We start from the raw sequence: 22,273 nt of genomic DNA, 5'->3' as shown, positions 1-22,273 counted from the left end.
CTCCATGGACTCCAACAAAACAGAATTACTACATGAGAATCCCTGAATATTTTTTTCATTCACTTAAACATCACCAGTTCTAATATTTCGTTTTCAAGAACACACATTTTCTAAAATTTATTTTCTTCTTTAACTCCTAAAAATCGATTATATTACTATATAAAATTTCATGTATTTGTTTTTCTTGGCAGATATAAATCAAACCTCCTTGGCTGCACCTAATTGCAACATCTAAACATATTTTCTGTGCCAGTTCCAATGATATCCACATATTTTTCATCCAAGAAGTTTAATTTGTAAAAGTATCACAATTTTGGTTTATAAAATTCTTCTTTTGACGAACCTGACCTCACTGTTTATCACTTTACGAACATCTCACTTGTATGAGGATCTAATTATACTGATTTTTCCTACAACATTTACAAGTTTGACTCTGGATCTACCTTTTTTATTTTCTCAATAAGCATTCTGATGCCTTCTTCCTTCGAGTCGGGACAATAATCCTAAATGCCCAAAAAGGGTTCGATACATTTTAAATAACTACAAATTTGGTAGGTTTTGCTTGTAGCTTCTTACAAAAAACTAGAAGAATCATCTGACTCACGTCAAACAAAGTACATACACACACTTTGCATTTCTTATGGGACTGATTGGTTTGAATACCCCCGTTTCTCATTACGAAAAAACCAATATAAAAAAATGATTTTACTCACTTGTGCGGTTCTTGGCTATCATTCCAATCTGAATGTCACATTGTAGTTGAACAAAAACAGAGATGTTCATTATTTGTTGACATAAAAATGACAGTTTGTCATCATACCAACATATATCGCAGTTGAGCTCAGCACGTGTTTTGTTTGTTGCATTTCCAATAAAATTTCGATAAAACTAAAGAAAAATATTAAAAAATAATCAATAAAAATGGGTAAATTTCGTTCAAAACTCAAGCGTCATACCAAGGGAAAAACATGGAGCAAGGGACACTCCTCCACATCAAATCCCGACCAAATGAAACATCGTATCAAAGCAAAGTCGAGATTTTTTCAACCCAATATCAGTTTGGGTAAGTATACATACAAAATAGAAATGTAATGAATAAAAAGTTAATGTGGCACATTATTACAGCTCCTCCCGCAGCAGAACAAAATCCCAATAGCCTTACCTTAGAGGCTGTCATGAAGCATGAACAGAGGCAAGCTTTTAATGCCGAAACAACTACCGTCAATGATGTGGCTGGTAGTTTAAAGTCTTTTAGTCTTCATGATGACGATGAGCTTATGTCCGAATCGCAAGGAGGAACCTTTAAGACATTTAAAACATTCGCCTCTAACTACAGCACTTGCAGTAATATGAGCTTCAAAAAACTTCTAGTTGGCTTTAGAGCATCCTCCGATTTTCATAAGGAAATGTTGGCTATTTTAACGGCATTAACGGAAATCATAAAGGAAAGAGGTGGTACTGAATCATCCACAGAATATTTCATTTTGTTAATGGAACAAATTGAGGCGAGCACAGAAGACAATGATATCATTGCCGGTGTGTCTCTTTTGTCTATGGGTATTAAATCAGTGCCAACAGCGGTATTGAGGAAAAGTTTTAGCGATACGGCTCAAACACTGATGTCGTGCCTGCAGAGATTTATGGATTCAAATAATCAATCGATTATTAAATATGTAAGTAAAATTACGACTATTGGAATTTTTGTTTCCTTTTTATTATTAGTATGTTTTGTCTTTCAGGTTATTGGTTGTTTATCGGTTTTACTAAGAGCTCAAGATTATATGACCTGGACATATTCCTCAACTTGGCAATATATAGATGCTTTATTATCATTTACCATACACTCAAAGCCCAAAGTAAGAAGATGACTTTAGATATTTTTATTATTTACTTAAAACTGACATTTCATTTGCAGATTCGCAAAGCTGCCCAACATGCTGTTGTTTCAATTATTCAAGGCAGTTCATTTATGTTGCCTCCAAAAGCTGCTGATAATGAAGAGGATAATGAAACACCCATGGATGTTGCTAGTCAACAGCAACAAATTAAATTCCATCCTGCTGGTAGTCGTGTCACCAAATTCTGTTTAAATCAATTTAAACCAGAAGTTCTGGCTCAACAACAAACTACCGTGCTGCACACATTATCATTGCTGAAAGAGACCATTAGTGCTTTTAAAACCGATGACATAAGAACGGTTTGCGAACATTTGTTGTCCATAATGACGGCAGCAAATGTTTTGATTAGAACAAATTGCTTACAAACCATGCATCAGCTGTTTGTATCACGCACCACAAATTTAAGTGGCTTGTTGTGTGCTAAACTCTTGACGGCCATACATGAATATCGGCCGGATCGCACAGATTTTCGTCAAACCTTGGCCTGGTTGACTGTTCTCAAGGAGGGCCACATACATTTAAGTCGTTTGGAATTGGGTTTATGCATAAATGCTTTGCCTAGTTTTGTGGAAATTTGTTGCAGTGATTTGTGGCTTTCGGATAGAACCGATATTATAGTGGGCGTCTCAAATGCCATTAAGGAATTGTTGTTTGAGTGTGTTAAACCAGCCTGTGCCACACAGGAATTGGCCAACGTATATCGCGTGCCAATTGCCAAAATGTTAGCATCGGTACACAATGTTTTAAGTGCACCTTTTGGAGAAGTCGCCAAATATGTGGTGTTAACCTTCTCCATTATCTTTGAAGTCTGTGGTCCCTATTTCGGCAAGGAGTTGTCGGCTTCATTATTGGAACTGGCCAAACGTTATGATACCCAATCTGCTTTGCGCATACAAATCGAGCATGCCATTATTTCGGCTATTAAATCAATGGGACCAGAAGTTGTTCTAAAATCCATTCCCTTGACTAACGCTAAGGGCGAAGTCTTATTGGAGAAATCCTGGCTGTTGCCTCTGCTAAGAGAAGGTGCTGCAGGCGCAAGTTTCAAATTCTTCAAGGATGTGATTTTGGCGTTGGCATTAGACTGCAATAAAAAATGGCATAAATTTGCTGAAGAGAAACAAGTCTCCATGTCCCATACTTATGAACTGCTGTGCTGTCAATTGTGGGGTCTATTCCCAGGTTTCTGTAGAGCACCTAAAGATCCCGATAACTTTAAATTAATAGCACCAACTTTGGGTAATGCTTTGGACAATAATCCCGAGTTCAGAGCTCCCATCTTCGACGGTCTCATTGAGTTGATACAAAATGAAGAGCAAACTATTATACATGATGCCTTGGGCAAGTATGCTAAAAACTTTTTACCCAGATTGTTTAATATTTACACACAAAAACCGACTGGTACTTATGAGCAAGATTTACGCAAGAAATCTTTGGAAGTTATTAAGGTAATTATGGTTTATTAAGTTTTGCCTTTTTGGGAGATTAATTAGATATTTATAAAAATACTTTTTCAATGTGCAACTTAAAATCTTCTATTATCTATTTTCAGTCGTATTTAACAAAAACCCCCAATGATATGTTAAAAGAACTGTTTGATACGGCCAACAAACAATTGGAAGCCACTGATGTGGGCACATTTGAATACGATTCGATATTTGACATCACTGCGGCTTTGGTATTATTCCAGACATGCGATGTTATACGCAGCTTTTTCGAAACCTACATAGTACCGGTTTTAATGAAAAGCGAAAAATCTAAACTAGTTGCCAAAGATGAACAGAAATTGAGAAAACAACAGCGTAAAACTTATGAGTAATTATTACCTTATTAACCAATTTCAAATACATCTAAGATGCTAAACTTGTTTTTTTTTACTTTCAGATTACTGCGTGATATTATGACCTCTGAAGCAGCTTCCTGCAAAAAGTTTACACGCACAAACTTGATAGCTTTACAAAAATTACTATTGGAAGCCTTTTCCACCAGTTGTGCTGTATGTCAAGCTGCACGTTTAAGGTAAAGTCAATTGCAAAACAATTTTCTGTAGATTCTCTAAGAAAAAATTTTTTTTTTAACAGATGCCTGAAAATTCTTATTGAGACCCGCAAAAACAACACTATCAGCGATAAAATTATTATAAAAACTTTACCAGAGGCTGTTATAAATTATAAAGAATTTTCCACACGCAAAGAAAATATTTCCGAGGAATTATTAAAATTGATTTTAGACTTGTATCAGGAGGCAGAAAAATTAAATGATTTTGTAGATATTTTAACGGCTGGTTTTGCGGGCGATGAGGGTTTGATCACCAACACTATACTGGCCTTCCGTACGGTGGTACAGAGTCAGGGCAAGTATTTAACAGTCAGTACATTGGAATTTATAATGGAACAAATAGCGGTATTTATGGTGCAAAAGTCTAGAGGACAGGCTGAAGCTTCAGTGGCATTTTTAATAACATTCATTAAAGTAATGCCCGCTCCCTTGGTGGCCAATCATTTGGAAACTATAGTAAGTTTGTTGAAACTATTGTGGTAATATGTTCATTATTTGATATTTGGAATTTCTTTGTTTAGATGAAATCTCTATCGGCTATGGTTAAGGATACCAAACGTTTCTGCCGCATACAAATTGGTTATTTGTTAAAGAAACTTTGTAAACGTTTTACTGCCGAGGAATTGATTAGATTTGTGCCCGGCGATGATGAAGTCACCCATCGTAGACTTAAGAAGATACGCAAACAGTTAAGACGTGATAATCGCAAAAAGCAATCGGAAGATAATGCTAAGGACAGTGATGAGGAGGGCTCAGATGATGAATTTGTGCCTGGTTTGGAAAAGAAAAGTGTTACGTAGGTTTTTTCATTTTAATACTTTAAAATTATATCGATTTATTTTAAATTTTATTACAGCATCGATGATATTTTGGCTGATTCTGATTCCGATTTACCCGAAGATATGGACGATGATGACGATCATAATGCAGCCGATAAATCAAAGAACAAAAAACAACGTCATACATTTATACGTGAAGATCCCGAAGATATTGTTGATTTAGCTGATATTAAATCAATAGGAAATGTTTTAAGTATGTTATTTTTAACGAGTTTTTAATATGTTTTAACACACAATTTTTTAATATTTCAGCCAACCGTCCCAATTTGGATGCGGGCAAATCTAGTTTAAAAACAAAATCAACTGATCCCAATCGTGGCTTCAAGACCGCCGATGACGGCCGTCTTATTATTAGTGATAAAGCCTTACGCGGTTTTGGCAAGGATGAAGAGGATGGTGAGAGCAGTAGTGAGGACGATGATGATGACGAGGGTGTTGAAATGAATGAGAAAAAGGCTGTTAAACGTGGCATGGAAGATGACTCAAGTGATGGTAAGTTTAGTAAAAATATACATATAATTTGTTGTTTGTTACAGTTTAAAGCAAATCTAGACAAAAGTTTGGCTAAAAATCAACTAAAGATACAATCTAGATTTAAAATTTGAATGGGACCTCTAAACTAAAAATCCTTTTTTAACCGGGTTTCGCAATGATAGTGGACTTGGTGTAAATCCTGGGAAAAATGTGCTCGTGCTAGTTGAAGAAGGTACAAGATACACCCTTTACCGCTGCTCAATGGAGTGGAACACAAGCTCTCGGATAGTGCGAAGTACTTGGGTATCATCATTCTAAACTCCAAACTATCCTGGTACTTAAATCTCCAAGCGAGAAGGGCCATAAGTAGGATCTGGGGAATAAACCCAACGAACGCAAAATTGGTCTTCAATATGGTGGATAATTTCTTTTGCACGTATTTATTATGTTTTTCTACTTATTATATCCTTCACCTTCGTAAGAAGGGTATATATAAGTTTGTCATTCCGTTTGTAATTTCCACAAATGGAACCTTATAGATAGCGGAGTCGATTGTTTTTAATTTTTTGCTACTCTATCTTTTAAGTATTATTAAGATTACCTTACCTTTTTTTCTTCATTTCATGAAAAAACATATTGAGAATAAAAATTAATTGCACTTTTACAGAAGAAGATGTAGCAGTCATGGCTCCAAATCGTAAACGTAAAGCAGCTGACGCTTTAAGTATGCGTTCGGGCAAAACATCAGCTTCACGTTACACAACCGGCGGCAAAGGTATCCATAGAAATGTTGGCGCTGCTTCCGATGCAGTCTCTATGAAATCGGGTAAATCTGGTTATTCAGCTAAATCTTGCAAATCGAGTCATGCTGCTGGAGAATATTCTAACAAAAAAGCTAAGGGTGATATGAAAAAGAAAGGAAAATTAGATCCATATGCTTATATACCATTAAGTAGAAATACGTTAAATAAGAGGTAAGTTTACTAATCGGATATATGATGAAAATCGATATTTTTCTAAACAATCAATTTGAAATGGTATGATGAATATCAGTTGATTTTAAGAATTATTTTTGAGCCAATCGCTAATTATTTTCTACGAAAATAACTTGACAAATAACTAAAAAAAAATCGAAATCGATTTCCATCATTTACCTAAATGTTTTTAAAGAGATGCTTATTTTAAATTTTTATTTTTTTTATTTTAGAAAACGTGCTAAAAATACGGGTACATTTAAAAATATTGTGAACGGCGCCCGCAAAGGAGCTTTAAAAGGAGTAAAAAGTAAAATGGCCAAGGCCTATAAAAAGTAAATAAATTAAATACATACATATATGATGTTTTTATTTTTTTCTCCAATTTAAAACAAAAGCTGTGTATATTTATTGCAAAGAAGTTAAAAGTTTTCAATATTTTTTTTTATATAAAAATAAAATTTAATTACTATTTAATACATAATAACTGTATGTAAGAAAATTATCTGTGAAATAAAAAAGTTATTAAATAAAACAACCTGAGTTTAAATTATTTGGTAAAATATTAATTAAAGAGAACACACAATAATATGGTAGTAAAACAAAAAAAAAACACATATTTAAACATAACTAACGCACAAACAATGTATAACAAATTTTAATTATTTTTCAAAAAATTGCTTTTTAATATGAGTTCTAGACCATTCGCCTTCTGGACTTTCGGTGAGCATAGTTTCTTCAATGAAATGCATTTTATTATTGGCATCTACTAATATTACCGTATGCGTACGACTGCCATAACCAGTTTCGGGTATTAAAACATTTAAAGCACTTAAATATTCACCATACAGAGGAGCTCGACGTTTAAGTTCTGTATCTGGCCAAAATTTCTTTTTACACTTGAGTAAATCCATCAATTTTTTAACGAGTTCCTCTTGTGATGGGTTTTCTTGCTGACGGTAATCATCAATGATTTTTTTAAAAGTATTACGACCATAGCTAACTTTTTCGAAAGGAACTGCAGGTAGACTATTGCCAAAACCGTAACAGGTATTTTCATTGTAGTGCACTAAGCCTGCTGGTACATTGCTGCATAGAGTTATAGCAGCCGGAGTTGAGGGGGGACTGAAAAGTAGTGTATATAAGTTGTTAATAGTTGTTAGAAAATAAGTTGATATTTAAAATGCAAACATTTCACTCTGTAGTTTTTTGTTAATATCGAGGGACTATATTGAGAACCCCTATCCATATCTATCAAATTTGTAATATAAAAATAAAAATGGGCGATATCCCGAAAACGCTTTAGTCAATCTTAAATATTTGAGCATTTCCAAATTAGTAATAAAATATATTTTGTTCGTGGAAGTTATACAAAATAATTATTGAAAAAGTGGGTTTTGAATTCAGAAATATAAAAAAATAAGTTCTTTACTTTGAAATTTATACCACAAATGTGGACTAGTTTGCTCAATGTTTTGCCATCTAAAACTTATGTTCATGAAAATTTAAATTAGAGGATATTGAATATAATCCTTCGATATTTTAAAAACATTTCATTTTCAAAAAGTATTTACATATATGTATGTTTGACTAAATCACCACTGTTCTGTTTTAATTGTTAACAATTAATCAGTATACTTACCCAATTTCAATAGATACAAAGTTAAATGCACTGTATTTGCTGCAATCATCCACCAGCTGTTGATTGTAATTGACATTATCGAAGTCTTTGCTATAATTACGAACATAGTCAGAAACGATCATGCCTCTTCCTAGTAAAGAGTTATTATTGTGTAGTGGAATTGAGGTTGGATTATTCAAGTCAATAGTAGAAGTATTATAAGAAATCTTAGAGGTATTATTAGGAGTCGTATAACCATTTGATGCGGTAGTTAACAAGGAAGGTTTATTGTTGCAATTGTTGTGTTCGTGGTGGTATGTATGGTGGGTTTTTTGAATATGATTCGTAACTTGGATTGTTGGTAATAGAAAAATGAACATTGGGTAGCAGTTAGTTATAAACACAACCAGGGGAGCATGAATAAATAATAAAAATGATTATATAAAATTATGTATGTAGAAATAACAATGATTAAACTGTGAAACTTTTATGTAAAATGAAAGAATCCATGAAGTTATAATTTAGATAATAAATTACATAATAAAATATGTAATTAAAAAACTTAAATTTTTCTTGTACATAAATTCTTGCTTACCTTCAGCATTTTTTGGTTTAGGCTCTCCCGTTAGATTTAATAAGGCCCCCACTTTGAAAATGTCATCCTTACCGGAAATAGCTAACCAAGTGCCACCTTCACGACCAGGCTCTAAGTCAATACCGCCATAAACATGTTCAGCATTCAACCATTTGCCAGCTTGCTTTGTATTCCGTACATAAAACTCATCACGATTGGAGGCCAATATTAATTTATAGCCATCCTTATTAGGATTGGAATTAACATAGAAAAATATAACACACATTTTTCAACAATCAAGTCTAAAAATGAAAATAATATTAACTTTATCTTATTGCATATAAATAATACTTGAAGAAACCTTTGTTGTTTTTCCAAAAACAGCAGCTTATCTTTCAGTCTTATCTTAATCACTATTATTACAATAAAATACACTAATTAAACAAAATATGCAAATTTACTATCTGCGTTAATTTGCTTTGTTTTTGTAATCGTAAAGTCGACAAAAGAAATTATTACCTTTTTTTAAAAAAACATACATGTATTCATTTGTATTTTGTTATTGTTTATTATATTTTAATGATCATTCTTGTTGTTTTTGTTGCTGGAACACAACAGCTGTTAAAATACCGTAGTTTTAAACAGGGTTGTTTATTATAAAAGTGTTGACAAGTTTAGTAAACTTTTTACTATACAATTAAACAATGTGTTCGGAGAATATAATCGATCACGAAAAAATCATTTTTATTTATAATCACTTCGAAGTAAAAGTTGCCAAAATAGAGGGTTATATAAATTGGAGATAAATAAATTTATAATCACTTTGAAGTTAAATTAAATATTTATTATAAAAAAAATACCTCTTAAAACCCTCAAAATAATAATAATTAATTAAATAATATTTTAAATAATATTATTGGGGTTTTCAGACCTAAAATAATAAGACCTTTAATAACTAAACACTGTAAATCTAAGTCGAAAGAGAAAAACTCTTCATCGAGGCCTTGCAACGACATATATAACGCCATAGTAAGTCGGGCCAACAATGGGTCAAAATCTGAAAAATTATTTTTTAATCCAATTTTTTTCACTAATAAGTTAAAAAAAAAAATTAAAATATATAAAAAAAAATGTTTCTTTTTAGTTGACTCAAATTTTAAATAGCACTAACTTACGGAGGTTGCGCACAGAAGTCATAGTTTTCGTGTTATTGTTTTATGACATACGACTTTATGTCTACCGTGTAAATACCCTATATACTATATATGTATGTACATTATCAGGGCAACCAAAAATATGCTCTTAAAATAGTTGGTTATTATTTGATTTCAAAGTTATGTTAATAAAATATATAAGAAGTAGAGTAAATATTGAGCTCATAAATTAAAATTGGTTATTACAGCATTAAATTTCGATTTTGATGGCTTGGGAAAATAGTTTGATTCAATTAATTTTGTTATATTTAGCAATTAATTATTAGCGGTATTCACAATGTAGTGTACATGGCCTGGTAATATAGTAAACGAGCACAATATCAAAAAACTAAAAATAAAATACATTAGAAATTGATATGTTTGTCAATAAATAGTTTTTCTGCTTTTTTACTAGGCCAAGTATTCTACATTGTGAATACCGATATTATATGTTTACTTAAGTTTTCAAACTAAATGTTTGTTTTAGATTTCCGTAGAGTTTCTTAGTCCCAATGTTTATCAGTAGGGAGAGCATGTTCCGTATAAATTTTTCAAATCGTTTGGAGCAATGGTTTTTGAGCATTCAGCATGTAAAATATAATATAAATAAATTCGACTTCCAAAATTTAAATAGAATTATCAAAAAGCCTTACAATAGTGGAATAATTTGTTCTGTTTAAGACTGCGGCAATCACAAAAACCTTTTTGTTGCATTTTATCATTGGGCCTCAAAATACCGTGACATTTCCTATGTTTCTTTAAACGTGCGGTTTTCGATGGATCTTAATATTCTTAACATTTGATGAAATTGAATAAATCATATATGAGATGGTCCTTCCGTTTGTAATTTCTACATGTCCGACCCTATAAAGTATATATCTATTTTTGACCTATATCTGGATTACTAAGTCATTAATATAGACAATATGAATATCTAATGATAGATATTTTAAAGACCTTTGTAATGACTTATATAAAACCATAGTAAGTTGGACCTACAATGGGTCAAAATCGGAAAAATATTTTTTAACCCGATTTTTTTTTTCACCAAAAGTTTTTTTTCACTAAATATTAAAAAAAAATTTAAAAACAAAAAAAAAATTTTAAATTTAAAAAAAAATAAAAAAACTGCAAAAAAAAAATGTTGTTTACCTGAAAATATTAAAAATTTTTATTTTGAAGTATAATTTGGTGAAGGATATATAAGATTCGGCACAGTCGAATATATGTAGCTATCTTGTTTTAATTTAATTCAAATATATGGCTTAGTTTCCATATATTTGAATTAAATTAAGTTAATGAAAATTCTATGAAGATAAGTCGATTAGAGATACTATAATTTTTTTTTCTTTAAGTAGCTTAGGCCAATTATCATTGGACCTTAAAAAAATATTAAAATATAGAAAAAAAATTATAATGCAAACAATAATACTATATTAAAAAAACAAAATAATGAAAAAAAAGAAAATATGCAACAAAAATATGCAGTTATGAGTTAAATATGAAAAAATATGCTAAAACGCAAAATATTTCTTTCTTTGCAAAAAATAAGTATTTTTTAAACACGACTTGTAAATGTCACGTAGAAACGTAAGGAAATTCTATTTTTAATTAACAGGTTCAGACGTTACAGTTACGTTACTTTTTATCACTGCTTTAACTACTTTACACACAACAGAAATGATCAGCTGTTCCGGTAAGTTTACATTAAGTTACGGTCGGCTAATCCACCACCTTTTACCCTATGAAAGCGAATTTATACAAGGTGGAGTCAGTCATACAGCTGACAACTTTTTTTTCGCTTTTTGGTTCTAACAGATGTCAAAGCTTGTTTTTATATTTAAATATCTACATATTCTAATCTTATTAACAAAATATTTATTTTTTACATAAATAAGTAAAGCCCTCACTATTCAATTATCTACACTAAACTAAGTTTTAATACAAATTTGTTTAATTTTTGTTTTTTGACATTTGTTAAGACCAATTGTTGTTTTTTGTAGAACTGCCACCAACTTGTATAAATTCGTCTTGGAGAGAACCTTCAATCGTGTATTTTTTGCAATCTTGCTCCCCCATCAGTTGTTTTTATAAAATCGGCATGTGAGGTTGCGGGCAAAATTTTAGATTTCCTGACTTTGTACGCGAATATTTTAAAACTATAAATTATAAACAATTAATATATTATTAAAATAATGCAAATTAATAAAACATATAGCAATAAAAACACTAACATAATCGAAAATAAGATTTTAAATATCTAGTGAAAGTTGTATTGCAAATGTTTTTCTAATAGAAGTTGTATAAAGAATTATATATCCACATCCATACGTATTTATAGAAAGAAAAGAATACATATGCATAGATAAAATATGAAAAAACCAACAAAATACACGATAGAAAACAGCAAGAACAAAAACAAAACGATATATTAAAAAAAGCTCCAAGAGAAAAAATATATAAATAAAAAACAACAAAAATAGTTACAGAACAACGTAAAGAGTTGTGTTAATAAAAAAAGCAAAGCAAGGAAAAAAAATAATCAACCCGGGTTTTAAAGCCACCTTAATTATTTACTTATTATGCAGCTTTTAGTTAATAAGCCAAAAAATAACAAAGAAAGTTAGTGATTTTAAATCGGCATCATCATAAAAATAGCTGTTTAAAGAAAAGTTAAAAAATAAAAGAAACGCAAAAAAAGTAGCCCAATTAAAATATGGATTTTATACAAAATATAACAAAAGGTCTGCAAGAATTTTTGTGTAAGTAGTTTCCACTGAAACGTTTGCAAAAAAAATCAATTCTCCGTAAGCAATAATGTTTACTTACTTTTTTAAATTTATTTTTATATATTTTTTTTTACTTTTAGCCACATATATTGATTTGGATTATTCTTTATGGGTTTATCGTTTGTTGACCCCGCTGATTGCAACATTCCTTTTGCCACTGGTTTTTGTGGCATTAATTTACATATCATTTTTAATCCTTTACATCTATAAATTACACAGGTTGGTTACATTTAATGTTAAATATCTATACCTACCATACTAAGTAGTGAAATTGAGGAATATTTGAATCAGTAGGTACATTTTGGGGCTTATCTAAAAAGCTTGAGATATTTGTTTAAAAATGTATCGAATCATTATAAATTTAAGTTTAGTTGCCTTCTCTCCTTTGAGTCATCATCGTCGTCTGTGTTTTTGTGTGTTAATTTTATGGTTTTGACCAACATGACATTTTCTACTTTGTTTGGAAATTTTCAGTTAATTTTATGTTTAATTCATTCTATTCCGTTTATAAAGTTTTATGAATTTCATTAAGCTGTTTTATATTTAATTCAACAAGTTAGTTCAAGGTTTAATTATCTTTGTTAGTATGACTAGAAACCACCTAAATGCTATTTTTTCTTGAAGGTATACAATTAAGTTGCATTTAAATAAAAAGTTCAAATAGGTATAATTGTATAGTCTACAAAAAAAGCGAAGGAAAGATTTAGAGATCTGCAATACCTGCAGTATTTACTCCAATATAACACTTTGAGTTTATATTCCTGTAAAGTTAAGTCCAAAAAGTATCTAGTTTTCTCGCAGTTACAAAACATTTCTGTTCATATATTAGTTTTATTAAATACTAAACAAGTTATGACGCTGTTTTATTTATTATTTATCTTGCTAATGTTAAGTAAATATTCCAATAAGTATAAACAAACTACGGCCGATGTAAATATGTTTCTGTATAAACTTTATAGATTATTAATAGATATTTACATTTTACAATAAGTTTGTAGGTAGATAGCCACACTATTCGAATAATAAATTACAAGTATTAATAAACAGACAAAGTGCGAATATATGTACCTATAATCTATAATTTTTTTTAACTACGTTATAGTTGATTTTAAATTACACGTTATAAATAGATTTAGATTATAGGTAAATACTTATATGATTTTTTACAAATTGTATTACACAAAAGTTTTCATTTCATTCAAGTTTTATTTTATTTAATCAGCCGTAAAGTAAAAAAATTAAAAAATTTCCAAATTTTAACAATTAAGACGATTTTTTTTGAAATCCGTTAATTTGTAATCAATCCTTTTTTTGTTCAAAAACGGAAAATTTTAGAGGTTTTCGATTTATGTAATTTTCATACTAACTGGTATATCCGATATATAGGCATGTGTAGATATATTGATACATATGTACTTAGTTATTTGAGGATTTTGGAAAGGATATACGGACTATAAATATATCAAACATTAATTGTTTTAAAGAAGTTCTTTTTAATATCACAACAAAATTATCATAAACTGTCTGAATATTTTTCTGTCTAGTATGATAAGGAATTTGTTTTTATAGCCTACGTTAAACAATAAATCAATGACTAAACCTTATACGTGTTTCACTAAAATCTTTAATAATAACAACAGCCATCGTAGCACTTGAAAATCACATAATTTCGAAATACATATGTGTTTGTTTTTTACTTAATGGGGGTATATGCAAAGAAATTTTGTGATAAGAATAATAATACTGAACTAATTATTATCATGAAAAATCGTATGATATAATAATATCCTGTTTAAAATAATATCGGCATTTTAATGACGTGGTTTTGTAAAACTACACTACACCATTTGCTTTAATTATTATAGAATCGATTAATTTTACTTAAAACTTGTAATCAAACCCAATGCTGGAATTCAAGTTAAAATCAAGTAAAATTGCAGTCTTGATACCAAATCCAAGTTGAGAGAAATAGAAAAAAATAATAAATTTCGGTTATTAAATATAAAATTAATAAATCAATGAATATAAAATTTAAAATTTCACACAAAATCACAAAAATGAAAAAATTTAAAACTAAAATTCTAATAAGATAATCAACATACAAAATTTTTAAAAAAAAAAAAATACTGCCTTTCATTTCAGACAAGTCATCTTGCGTTCAGTACGCACTGATCGTGGTTTTTGGAAAGTGGGCCGTAAACTAGTGGCCGCCATATGGGATGCCCATGCTCGCATTTATCATGGCTATGAGGTGGTGGGTATGGAAAACATACCCTTGGAGGGACCTGCTCTAATTGTTTACTATCATGGTGCCATACCGGTAGACATGTATTATTTAAATTCTCGCATGCTGCTGCAGAGGGATCAATTGATTTACACTATAGCAGATCGTTTTCTCTTTAAACTACCCGGTTGGGGTACTTTATCAGAGGCATTTCACATAAGTCCCGGCACTATACAATCGTGTGTAAATATTTTAAAAGATGGCAATATTTTGGCCATCTCGCCGGGTGGTGTTTATGAAGCACAATTTGGCGACAATTACTATGAGTTGTTGTGGCGTAATCGTGTGGGTTTTGCCAAAGTTGCTCTGGAAGCAAAAGCACCCATAATACCATGTTTTACACAAAATCTGCGTGAGGGCTTCCGACAAGTGGGAATATTTCGTAGATTTTTCCTAAAACTGTATAATGCTGTAAGGATACCTGTTTATCCCATATATGGAGGATTTCCGGTGAAATTTCGTACCTATTTGGGTACACCCATTGAACATGATGCTTCTTTAACACCAGAAGAGTTGCAAATCAAGGTACGTACGGTGTAGTGTTTATACATAAACATATTTTTTACTACAAACATTGTTTTAAAATTATTTTTAGGTTGCTCAAGCTTTAGAAGTGTTAATAAATAAACACCAACGTATACCAGGCAGCATATTTCATGGTTTATTGGATCGTTTTCGTCCCTTACGAAATAAGAAAGATTAAAATTTGTTTATTAAATCATTTAACTATCTCTTTAGCTATAAAATCTCAGAACTGTGTTAATTTATCTTTTTACATACATATATCTTCTTTTTATACTTTTTTCTATGCTGCTTTACTGTTGTAAGTAAAAAAAAACTAGAATTGTCTTTTTGTGCACGAGTATTTTTAACTAATAGGATATAAATCTGACAATTTTTTGTTTCCGCATTCGAATTAGTTATATATAAGGCAGTGTGACAAAACAAACTGAATTGGAGCCTTATTATTTCCAATTCCTTTTTTTTTAATTTCTTAATTGTACTTATATAAATGTGGTTGTAGTTCCGAACTCTGGGTTTATTTTTTTAGTTTTTAAAGCTCTCAATCGAATTGTATGTATATTAAGACCTTGTATATTAATCCTTTTTATTTTGTTGAAAACTCAAACCTAGTGTTAACTACACAAGTTAATAAGAAGTGATAATAATGGTGTTGAAACGTTTTCCAAAAGATACACTTCTCATGAAATATGAAGATTAAAATTTACATTTGAAATGTAAGATCAAATAAATTATCGTTTTATGGTAAGATTTAAAAATAAGTTATAAAATAATAATGAAATGTCATATTGTATTTATAGTTTTAAAAAAAAAAAATAAAAAAAATTAATTATGTATTAAATCAAATTATTGCTAAATATAATTAAAATATATATATTTAAATACAATTCAAAGTACATAAATATGCATTTGCAACTTTATTGTAGTTTTCCTTAAAAAGTATTGTAGCTGTTGTCACTTTGTGTAGTAAAAGTACCATGCGAATCTACAAGACCACAAGAAATGTGAAATTAATGACATTTGATAGATAATTGCTCAGCTTATGAAATGGGTGTTTAGAAAGGGTTTTACGCTACTTATGGGAAACCAAATTTGAAATTTGTGGAAAAATCAATTTTATGGGAAGTAAAATAAAATATTTTGTAAAATTTTTGATTTTTTTATGTTTTTTAATTTTATTCCAGAAAAGATTTAAAATTTTTTTTTTTAATTTTTTCATTTTTTGTAAAATATTCCGTTGGAATGTTCTTTGAAATTTCCATCATTAGATATCCATATTGTCTATGTTAATGACCTAGTTATCCTGATATAGATCAAAAACAAGTAAGAACCCTTCCATATTCTTTGCTGAGATGCCTACCTAGTCTATCATTGAATTCCAAATAAATGCATAAACAATTTAATTCATGGGTTTTTATTAATCAATTTAACTACAAAGAACATTATTATATAGTTTACGACAGTTCCATTAAAATTATTTAAATAAATTTACTAAATTATGCAAGTATGTTATCGTTCAATATTTTTTTTTTTTTTTTTTTAAAAAACTGCTGTTTTTCAGTATAATTTTGGCTTATAAACTAAAACGTTTGTTTTGTCAATAACATGCATTACAATTTTCCTAATTTGTAACTTAATTTGTAGTATGTATTACGTTTAATATTGTTCAGACATGATAAGTACAACCAAAGAACTCCAGCCGGTAAATGGGTAGCAACCCTTGCCCTGGCCACTTGTGTCATCGTATTGCTCCCACAAATAACCGGTGCGTCGGAATTCTTTGAAAATGTTGTTGATTAAATTTTCTCTCAATTCGGCATAAATATCACGGGCCAATGCTGCATACGGACCCTCAATCATGCCATAGTGACGCAAAGCTTTAACAGCCAAATAGTTGATATTGATCCAGATGGGACCCCTCCAATATGGAGGATCATGTTCGGTATTACGTTTCAAGTACAAGGGAGATGATTTCGAAAGGGAGCGCAGACCATAAGGCGTCCACAATTTCTGCGGGTCCCTTATGTCGTTCAGTAGTTTGCCCAAATAGGGTGATTCATGATCTAGAATCTCCAATAGGAAAGGAAAGATGTTGACGTAGCCAAATGTTGTGTCTACAAATTTATAGTCTGGTTGCTTCAGAGTCACTCTCACCATTTCCAATTGCTGCTGGTGCTGATGGCCGCGTTGCACATTTTTCTGAGTCAGTTGGGGTCTTTTGAGTACCACGGAATCGGTATGCAGGCCCCAATCAGCATAGGTTTCCGTATAGGGACTTAAATGTTGTTCATTTAAAACTTCATTATCTTTTAAATAGGCAGCAGTTTCATAGTATTTATGATCTTCCTTACGCAATATTGTGGACAGTTCATACATAACACTTGAGGCAAAGGCCATCCAACACCTAATGTCAATATGACGTTCCTTCTTTGTGGGATGCGAAGCTCGGGGAAAATCATCAAGGCCCGAGGTAAGTGTTTTAGGATTTAATTCACGTTCTGTGTTAGCATCGCGTCCACGCCATTGATATGTGCCCGCCAAATCGCCTCTTTGTGTAGAATTGTACCATGAAAACCAGGCTTGCAGACGTGGATAAATACGTTCCAATGTATCTAATCTACCTTTAAGGGATAATTCCTGTTTGTGATGTTTCAATATCTTCTTTAGTGTTAGCAAAAATGTGGGCGGGTTGGCATTCGAATTATGCTGTATAACAAACTCAGCGGGTACCTTGTCTAGGGCTTCAACACCCAGTATTTGTTCTCTGGGTATCCAACCCTCAATATTTAGCAAATCAAACCAATGACTTATAATATCCAATTCAATGTCAATATCCCATGATGAGATTAACAGGCCATGGAAGCCTTCATCCCAAAGAAAACCTCTGGGAAAGAAGGAACGTGACGGCACAGCCGTATATAATGCAGATTTCCAATACGGCACAGGATTAGTAGTGTAAACGGATTGTACCTAAAACATGGCGACAAAGTAATATATCGATTAATGTTATGGGTTACAAAATTTATTGAGAACCCTTAATGTTTTTAAAATGCGTGTGTTTAAAATTAAATAAAAGAACTGCAAATCATAAGCACAATTATAATATATAAAACAAAGTATAACATTATAAGCCTATTAACCAATTATGCAGTGCTGAATCGGCAGTGGTGAATATTATATACTGTAGTGTACCACACATGTCTACCATACACACACTCTACGATTCTAAGTACAATAATCGTTCTTTTTACTGGTCAAATTTGTTCAGAACAAATAACATGGTTTTTAATAATGAAGTTAACAAAAAGGTGATTTAAAACAATTCAAACAACTCAAAAAACCAGTATCAAACTAGAATACTGAACAACTTCACACTGTTCATTTTACTGAATTGTTCTATGGCATGGCAATATCGACTCCACTATCTCTAACGATCCAGAATATATAAATTACTGAATGGCAAATTTACCATAAATCTTGCTAGATTGCATAGTCTTGATTTCAACAAATGTTACTAAGATACAATTTTTGAAACGTATGGAGAAATAAAAAGCTACTTAGATAGAATGATTCTATGCAAAAACAAAATTACTGCAAATAAAAAAAGGAATTCTAACAAATAGGATGTAGAATGTTTTAAACAATTGATATTAAAAATATTTAAGCATCTTAAGAATATATGCATATAATTTTTATTAAGAATACTTTTATGCACAAACTTACCTTACTGGATCCATAAAAATAGCCAATACCACCCAACATGTTACTCATTGCATATTTGGCAAATTTGATTTCATCATTTGAGAAGCCTTTTGACTTCAAATGGAAAGTATCCTCGAAGCGTTTATCGTACTCAGCTAAATGGGCTTGTAAAGAGTCGGTATATTCTCGGCCAGTAGGAGGTTTAGGTATCAATTCACCAACGGAGAAACCCGAAGTCGACTGATAGGTAATGTCCATTGTAAAATCTACTTCTGCGGTAATTTGTATGGCTATAAAATTGGGATCTAAAGCTAAATTGCCATTGTGCGATATCATTTCACCCGGCAGTCCTATATAGCGATGACCTCGTTTGTCTGTAAATGCTCTGAAATGTGTAAACACGGTTTCTTTGAGTTTGCTTATAGACTGCGCTACTGTACTCAAGTAGGATTTATGTAGAATGCGGCCTTTGACGGGATGAAATCTTAGCTGAAATTCTCCCAATCCTAATGTTTCACCATAGACACCTGGCTCCGGACTTTTTTCATCCGAGACATATTTAATGTGGCCATTTGTGCGCTCATCCAATGCCACATACCATATTAACGATATCGATTTATCCCAGGCTCTGGTAGTATTCTTTACAGATATTCTGGCAGTCCAATCTCCACCAAATTGTTTGCCACTTGGATATTTTACAAACGAGGTTTTCAGTTCGAATGGCAAGTCATGAATTTCTTGTACACCGAAAGTGCGACCATCATGATGAGTCCAACCATACTTGTCAAGATTATCGCCCATATCGCACCAGTGACGTATACCCTTACCACCGTGGCCCAAATTAGAAGGTGTATACCACATCAAACCCATGACTAAGGAATGGGGATCTCGAGTTTTCATGCCGAAATAGTTTAATGGTCTATAGGAACCCCAATAACGTTCCGGATCGTCTAAGCCGGCTCGGATGACCATTTTTTGATTATCGAACGGCGTATTTACCCTAGTCTCCAAATAGCCCTGATAACCAAAATACACGGCCACTGCCATACAAATACAACCTGCCAAAGTTTTCCATTTGTTTAGCACAAACTTTGATTTAGATTCTTCGAATGTTGCTTTTTTAGGATGAGCTGAATGTTTAGTTTTAGGCTTTTCCATAGCGGCATGCGACGAAGTAGTGCTATTTGTAGTTGTACTTGCTCTACTGCCTGAACTATTGTTAGATTTCGTTGATTCAGCATTTTCATTTGTTTGTTTATTGGTTTTTTGTTGTTTTGCTGATTTGTCAGTGGAGTTATTGCCCCCTTTATTTTCACGCTGACGTGCCATTATTGTCTACGACACAACAACGTTTACATTTAGAATTTTCCCAACTGAAATTTTGTTACTAATTCTAATCGATTACCGGCTAGTTTTGCAAACATGAATCTAATTAAATTTTTGAGAATTATTTTTGAATGTACAATATAAAAAAATAATACAATTTTATTTATTGTTATTCACTCATTATTGTTAATTATTTTTTTTTTTTTTTTTTGCAAATTTTTCTAATTTCGCATTTTGCGAAAATGAAAGAAATGAAAAATACTGTCAACTAATGCTTCTTCTTGAAAAACAGGCATCCTTTGGTAGAATATTGCCAACCATAAAAAAATTAAGCGTTAGGTTGGCAAAGCAAGGTAAACAATTGGCGTTATTTTACGAGGTTAGAACAAGAATTCATGGTATAAAGAAAAAATGTTTATATTAATTTATGAGTGTGTCTACATTAATTAAAGAGGCGAGTTTGTTCGTAATCTATAAAATCAAGTCATACTTATTTAAATTCGGATTACAAATTGCTGAGCTAAGCAAAAAACCACAACTACCTGGATGTTTTACATATCTGGTTTAATAATTTATTTTCAACAACCTAGCCATGGTGTAATGATATACAAGGTGACATTAATCAAACATCTGATTATTTTTTTGCTCGAGTTTGTTTACAACTTTAATCTTGTCAAAAATTTTTTTTTGCTGTAGTTTGTATACATTATGTCAGCTGTTTTTGACACTATCAGCCCAATTATGAATAAAAATTCCGCGGGAGTTTTTTCCCGTTTCTCATTTTTCCTATTCAAATTCAATGGGAAAAAACTCCCGGGGAACAAACTCCCGCGGAATTTTTTATTCATAATTGGTCTGTATAAAAGTTATTTGTTTTTGTATTGTTGTATTTGTTGCCGTAACGCATACACCTTATAATCATTACGCCATGAACCTAGCCTTATTGGCCATAACCGGTTCGATTATGGATGACTAGCGAACTTCAATAGCGTTGCCAGAAGGCAACCACAAATAATAGTTGCCATTTTGGAAACTAACAACGTAACAACATAATATACCCATAAGTCATTAACATAGATTCACCCCTATCCACATGAAATATATGTTCCCATTTTTCGTTCAAGTTTGTTCACGTGAAAAAATTGTCCATGTTGTGAAATTTTTAGATGGAAATTTTTTTTTGTTTAAATGTCGATGTATCGTATCATACGATGTTAATCGATACATCGATGTATCGAAAAGCTGAATTTAAAATTTTACGCATCCAGCAGCTTTTGTTTAAGTAGATGATTGCGACTCATTTAATGTAGTGATGATGTCTTGAAACAAAAACCCTCCAAGAATGATTTCTAAAACTTTTTTTAAAACCTTGATTTGTTTTAAAATGTAACAGCGTTTGCAGAAAAAATCTAAAATATATTTGTATGTGAAGAAAATTCTCTTGGTATTTTATGGTAGTAATCAGTAATGTAAGTTATTTTTGTATGTTAGATATTTTACACAATTAGGGCCATAATAATGTAATAATAAAAAAATGCCTCATGAAATAAACAATTCCCATATTCTATTTGTTAAAATAATTAAACTTTTATTTATTCAGTTAATTTTTTTTAGTTCCAGTTAGAATAAATACGATGCATTTTTTTAATTGATGTATCGAATAACATCGATGTGAATTAATGATGAATCGAATGGAATAAACATCGATATTTTTTCACAGGAACGGCTCTACCCAGACCTACTTTACGACTGATGAATTTTGTAAACAATAAACAGCTGTTACGAACAAAATCAACTATTGTTAATGAAAAGCTCATGGGAATATCACGATAGCAATTTTGTCTTCGATAAAAATGGATATTTCATGGGAACAGAAATATCTAATGATGTCATTTTCAAAGACCTTTCATATGACGTATATAACGCCATAGAAATTCGGACTGACAATGAATGAGAAAAATTTTTTTTAACCCGATTTTTTTTTTCGTCACCAAGTATAAAGTATAAAAAAGGAATTCG

The 22,273-nt window shown here is 31.3% G+C and overlaps 4 protein-coding genes across 6 annotated transcripts; 2 read left to right on the top strand and 2 right to left on the bottom strand.

The window, feature by feature from the left end:
• Positions 1–825: 825 nt before the first annotated feature.
• On the top strand, positions 826–6,781 carry LOC135959180 (RRP12-like protein). Its single transcript, XM_065510256.1, has 12 exons — positions 826–1,063; positions 1,126–1,673; positions 1,740–1,856; positions 1,916–3,346; positions 3,451–3,713; positions 3,783–3,917; positions 3,980–4,412; positions 4,478–4,752; positions 4,813–4,988; positions 5,048–5,287; positions 5,937–6,243; positions 6,477–6,781. Exons 1-12 carry the CDS (start codon positions 922–924, stop codon positions 6,580–6,582), a joined length of 4,173 nt encoding a protein of 1,390 aa, XP_065366328.1. The 5' UTR covers positions 826–921; the 3' UTR covers positions 6,583–6,781.
• On the bottom strand, positions 6,603–8,948 carry Tango2 (transport and golgi organization 2). 2 transcript variants are annotated; one of them, XM_065510257.1, is made up of 4 exons: positions 8,800–8,948; positions 8,460–8,740; positions 7,886–8,213; positions 6,603–7,368 (listed from the first exon to the last, which is right to left on the bottom strand). In XM_065510257.1, exons 2-4 carry the CDS (start codon positions 8,722–8,724, stop codon positions 6,906–6,908), a joined length of 1,056 nt encoding a protein of 351 aa, XP_065366329.1. In that variant the 5' UTR covers positions 8,725–8,740; positions 8,800–8,948; the 3' UTR covers positions 6,603–6,905. The 2 variants fall into 2 exon arrangements, with proteins under 2 accessions (XP_065366329.1, XP_065366330.1); XM_065510258.1 differs by lacking the exon at positions 8,800–8,948 and having other exon boundaries at positions 7,886–8,015; positions 8,460–8,781.
• Positions 8,949–11,745: 2,797 nt separating this feature from the next.
• LOC135957996 (DGAT1/2-independent enzyme synthesizing storage lipids) lies at positions 11,746–16,128 on the top strand. 2 transcript variants are annotated; one of them, XM_065508853.1, is made up of 4 exons: positions 11,746–12,375; positions 12,501–12,639; positions 14,563–15,229; positions 15,300–16,128. In XM_065508853.1, the coding sequence occupies exons 1-4, from the start codon at positions 12,348–12,350 to the stop codon at positions 15,405–15,407; spliced, it is 942 nt and encodes a 313-aa protein (XP_065364925.1). In that variant the 5' UTR covers positions 11,746–12,347; the 3' UTR covers positions 15,408–16,128. The 2 variants fall into 2 exon arrangements, with proteins under 2 accessions (XP_065364925.1, XP_065364924.1); XM_065508852.1 differs by having other exon boundaries at positions 11,750–12,393.
• Positions 16,129–16,624: 496 nt separating this feature from the next.
• GCS1 (mannosyl-oligosaccharide glucosidase) lies at positions 16,625–20,385 on the bottom strand. The gene is made up of 2 exons (XM_065510243.1): positions 18,950–20,385; positions 16,625–18,196 (listed from the first exon to the last, which is right to left on the bottom strand). Exons 1-2 carry the CDS (start codon positions 20,255–20,257, stop codon positions 16,883–16,885), a joined length of 2,622 nt encoding a protein of 873 aa, XP_065366315.1. The 5' UTR covers positions 20,258–20,385; the 3' UTR covers positions 16,625–16,882.
• Between the last annotated feature and the right edge of the window lie 1,888 nt (positions 20,386–22,273).

The sequence above is a fragment of the Calliphora vicina genome, chromosome 4 (assembly GCF_958450345.1).
Source record: "Calliphora vicina chromosome 4, idCalVici1.1, whole genome shotgun sequence".
Classification (NCBI taxonomy): domain Eukaryota; kingdom Metazoa; phylum Arthropoda; class Insecta; order Diptera; family Calliphoridae; genus Calliphora; species Calliphora vicina.
The sequence above is the reverse complement of the archived record's forward strand: the minus strand, read 5'-3'. Positions and strand labels throughout refer to the sequence as shown.

What these genes read in the sequence shown, in the direction of transcription:
- LOC135959180 (XM_065510256.1), top strand. Translation starts at nt 922, where the DNA reads ATGGGTAAATTTCGTTCAAAACTCAAGCGTCATACCAAGGGAAAAACA. An exon ending in TTGGAAAAGAAAAGTGTTAC is followed by an intron (nt 4,753 to 4,812) that starts GTAGGTTTTTTC and finishes ATTTTATTACAG; the next exon opens with CATCGATGATATTTTGGCTG. An exon ending in AGAAATACGTTAAATAAGAG is followed by an intron (nt 6,244 to 6,476) that starts GTAAGTTTACTA and finishes TTTTTATTTTAG; the next exon opens with AAAACGTGCTAAAAATACGG.
- Tango2 (XM_065510257.1), bottom strand. Translation starts at nt 8,724, where the DNA reads ATGTGTGTTATATTTTTCTATGTTAATTCCAATCCTAATAAGGATGGC. An exon ending in TAAACCAAAAAATGCTGAAG is followed by an intron (nt 8,214 to 8,459) that starts GTAAGCAAGAAT and finishes CAACAATCCAAG; the next exon opens with TTACGAATCATATTCAAAAA. An exon ending in TTTGTATCTATTGAAATTGG is followed by an intron (nt 7,369 to 7,885) that starts GTAAGTATACTG and finishes ACTACTTTTCAG; the next exon opens with TCCCCCCTCAACTCCGGCTG.
- LOC135957996 (XM_065508852.1), top strand. Translation starts at nt 12,348, where the DNA reads ATGGATTTTATACAAAATATAACAAAAGGTCTGCAAGAATTTTTGT. An exon ending in TACATCTATAAATTACACAG is followed by an intron (nt 12,640 to 14,562) that starts GTTGGTTACATT and finishes CTTTCATTTCAG; the next exon opens with ACAAGTCATCTTGCGTTCAG. An exon ending in CAGAAGAGTTGCAAATCAAG is followed by an intron (nt 15,230 to 15,299) that starts GTACGTACGGTG and finishes AATTATTTTTAG; the next exon opens with GTTGCTCAAGCTTTAGAAGT.
- GCS1 (XM_065510243.1), bottom strand. Translation starts at nt 20,257, where the DNA reads ATGGCACGTCAGCGTGAAAATAAAGGGGGCAATAACTCCACTGACAAA. An exon ending in ATTTTTATGGATCCAGTAAG is followed by an intron (nt 18,197 to 18,949) that starts GTAAGTTTGTGC and finishes GCCATGTTTTAG; the next exon opens with GTACAATCCGTTTACACTAC.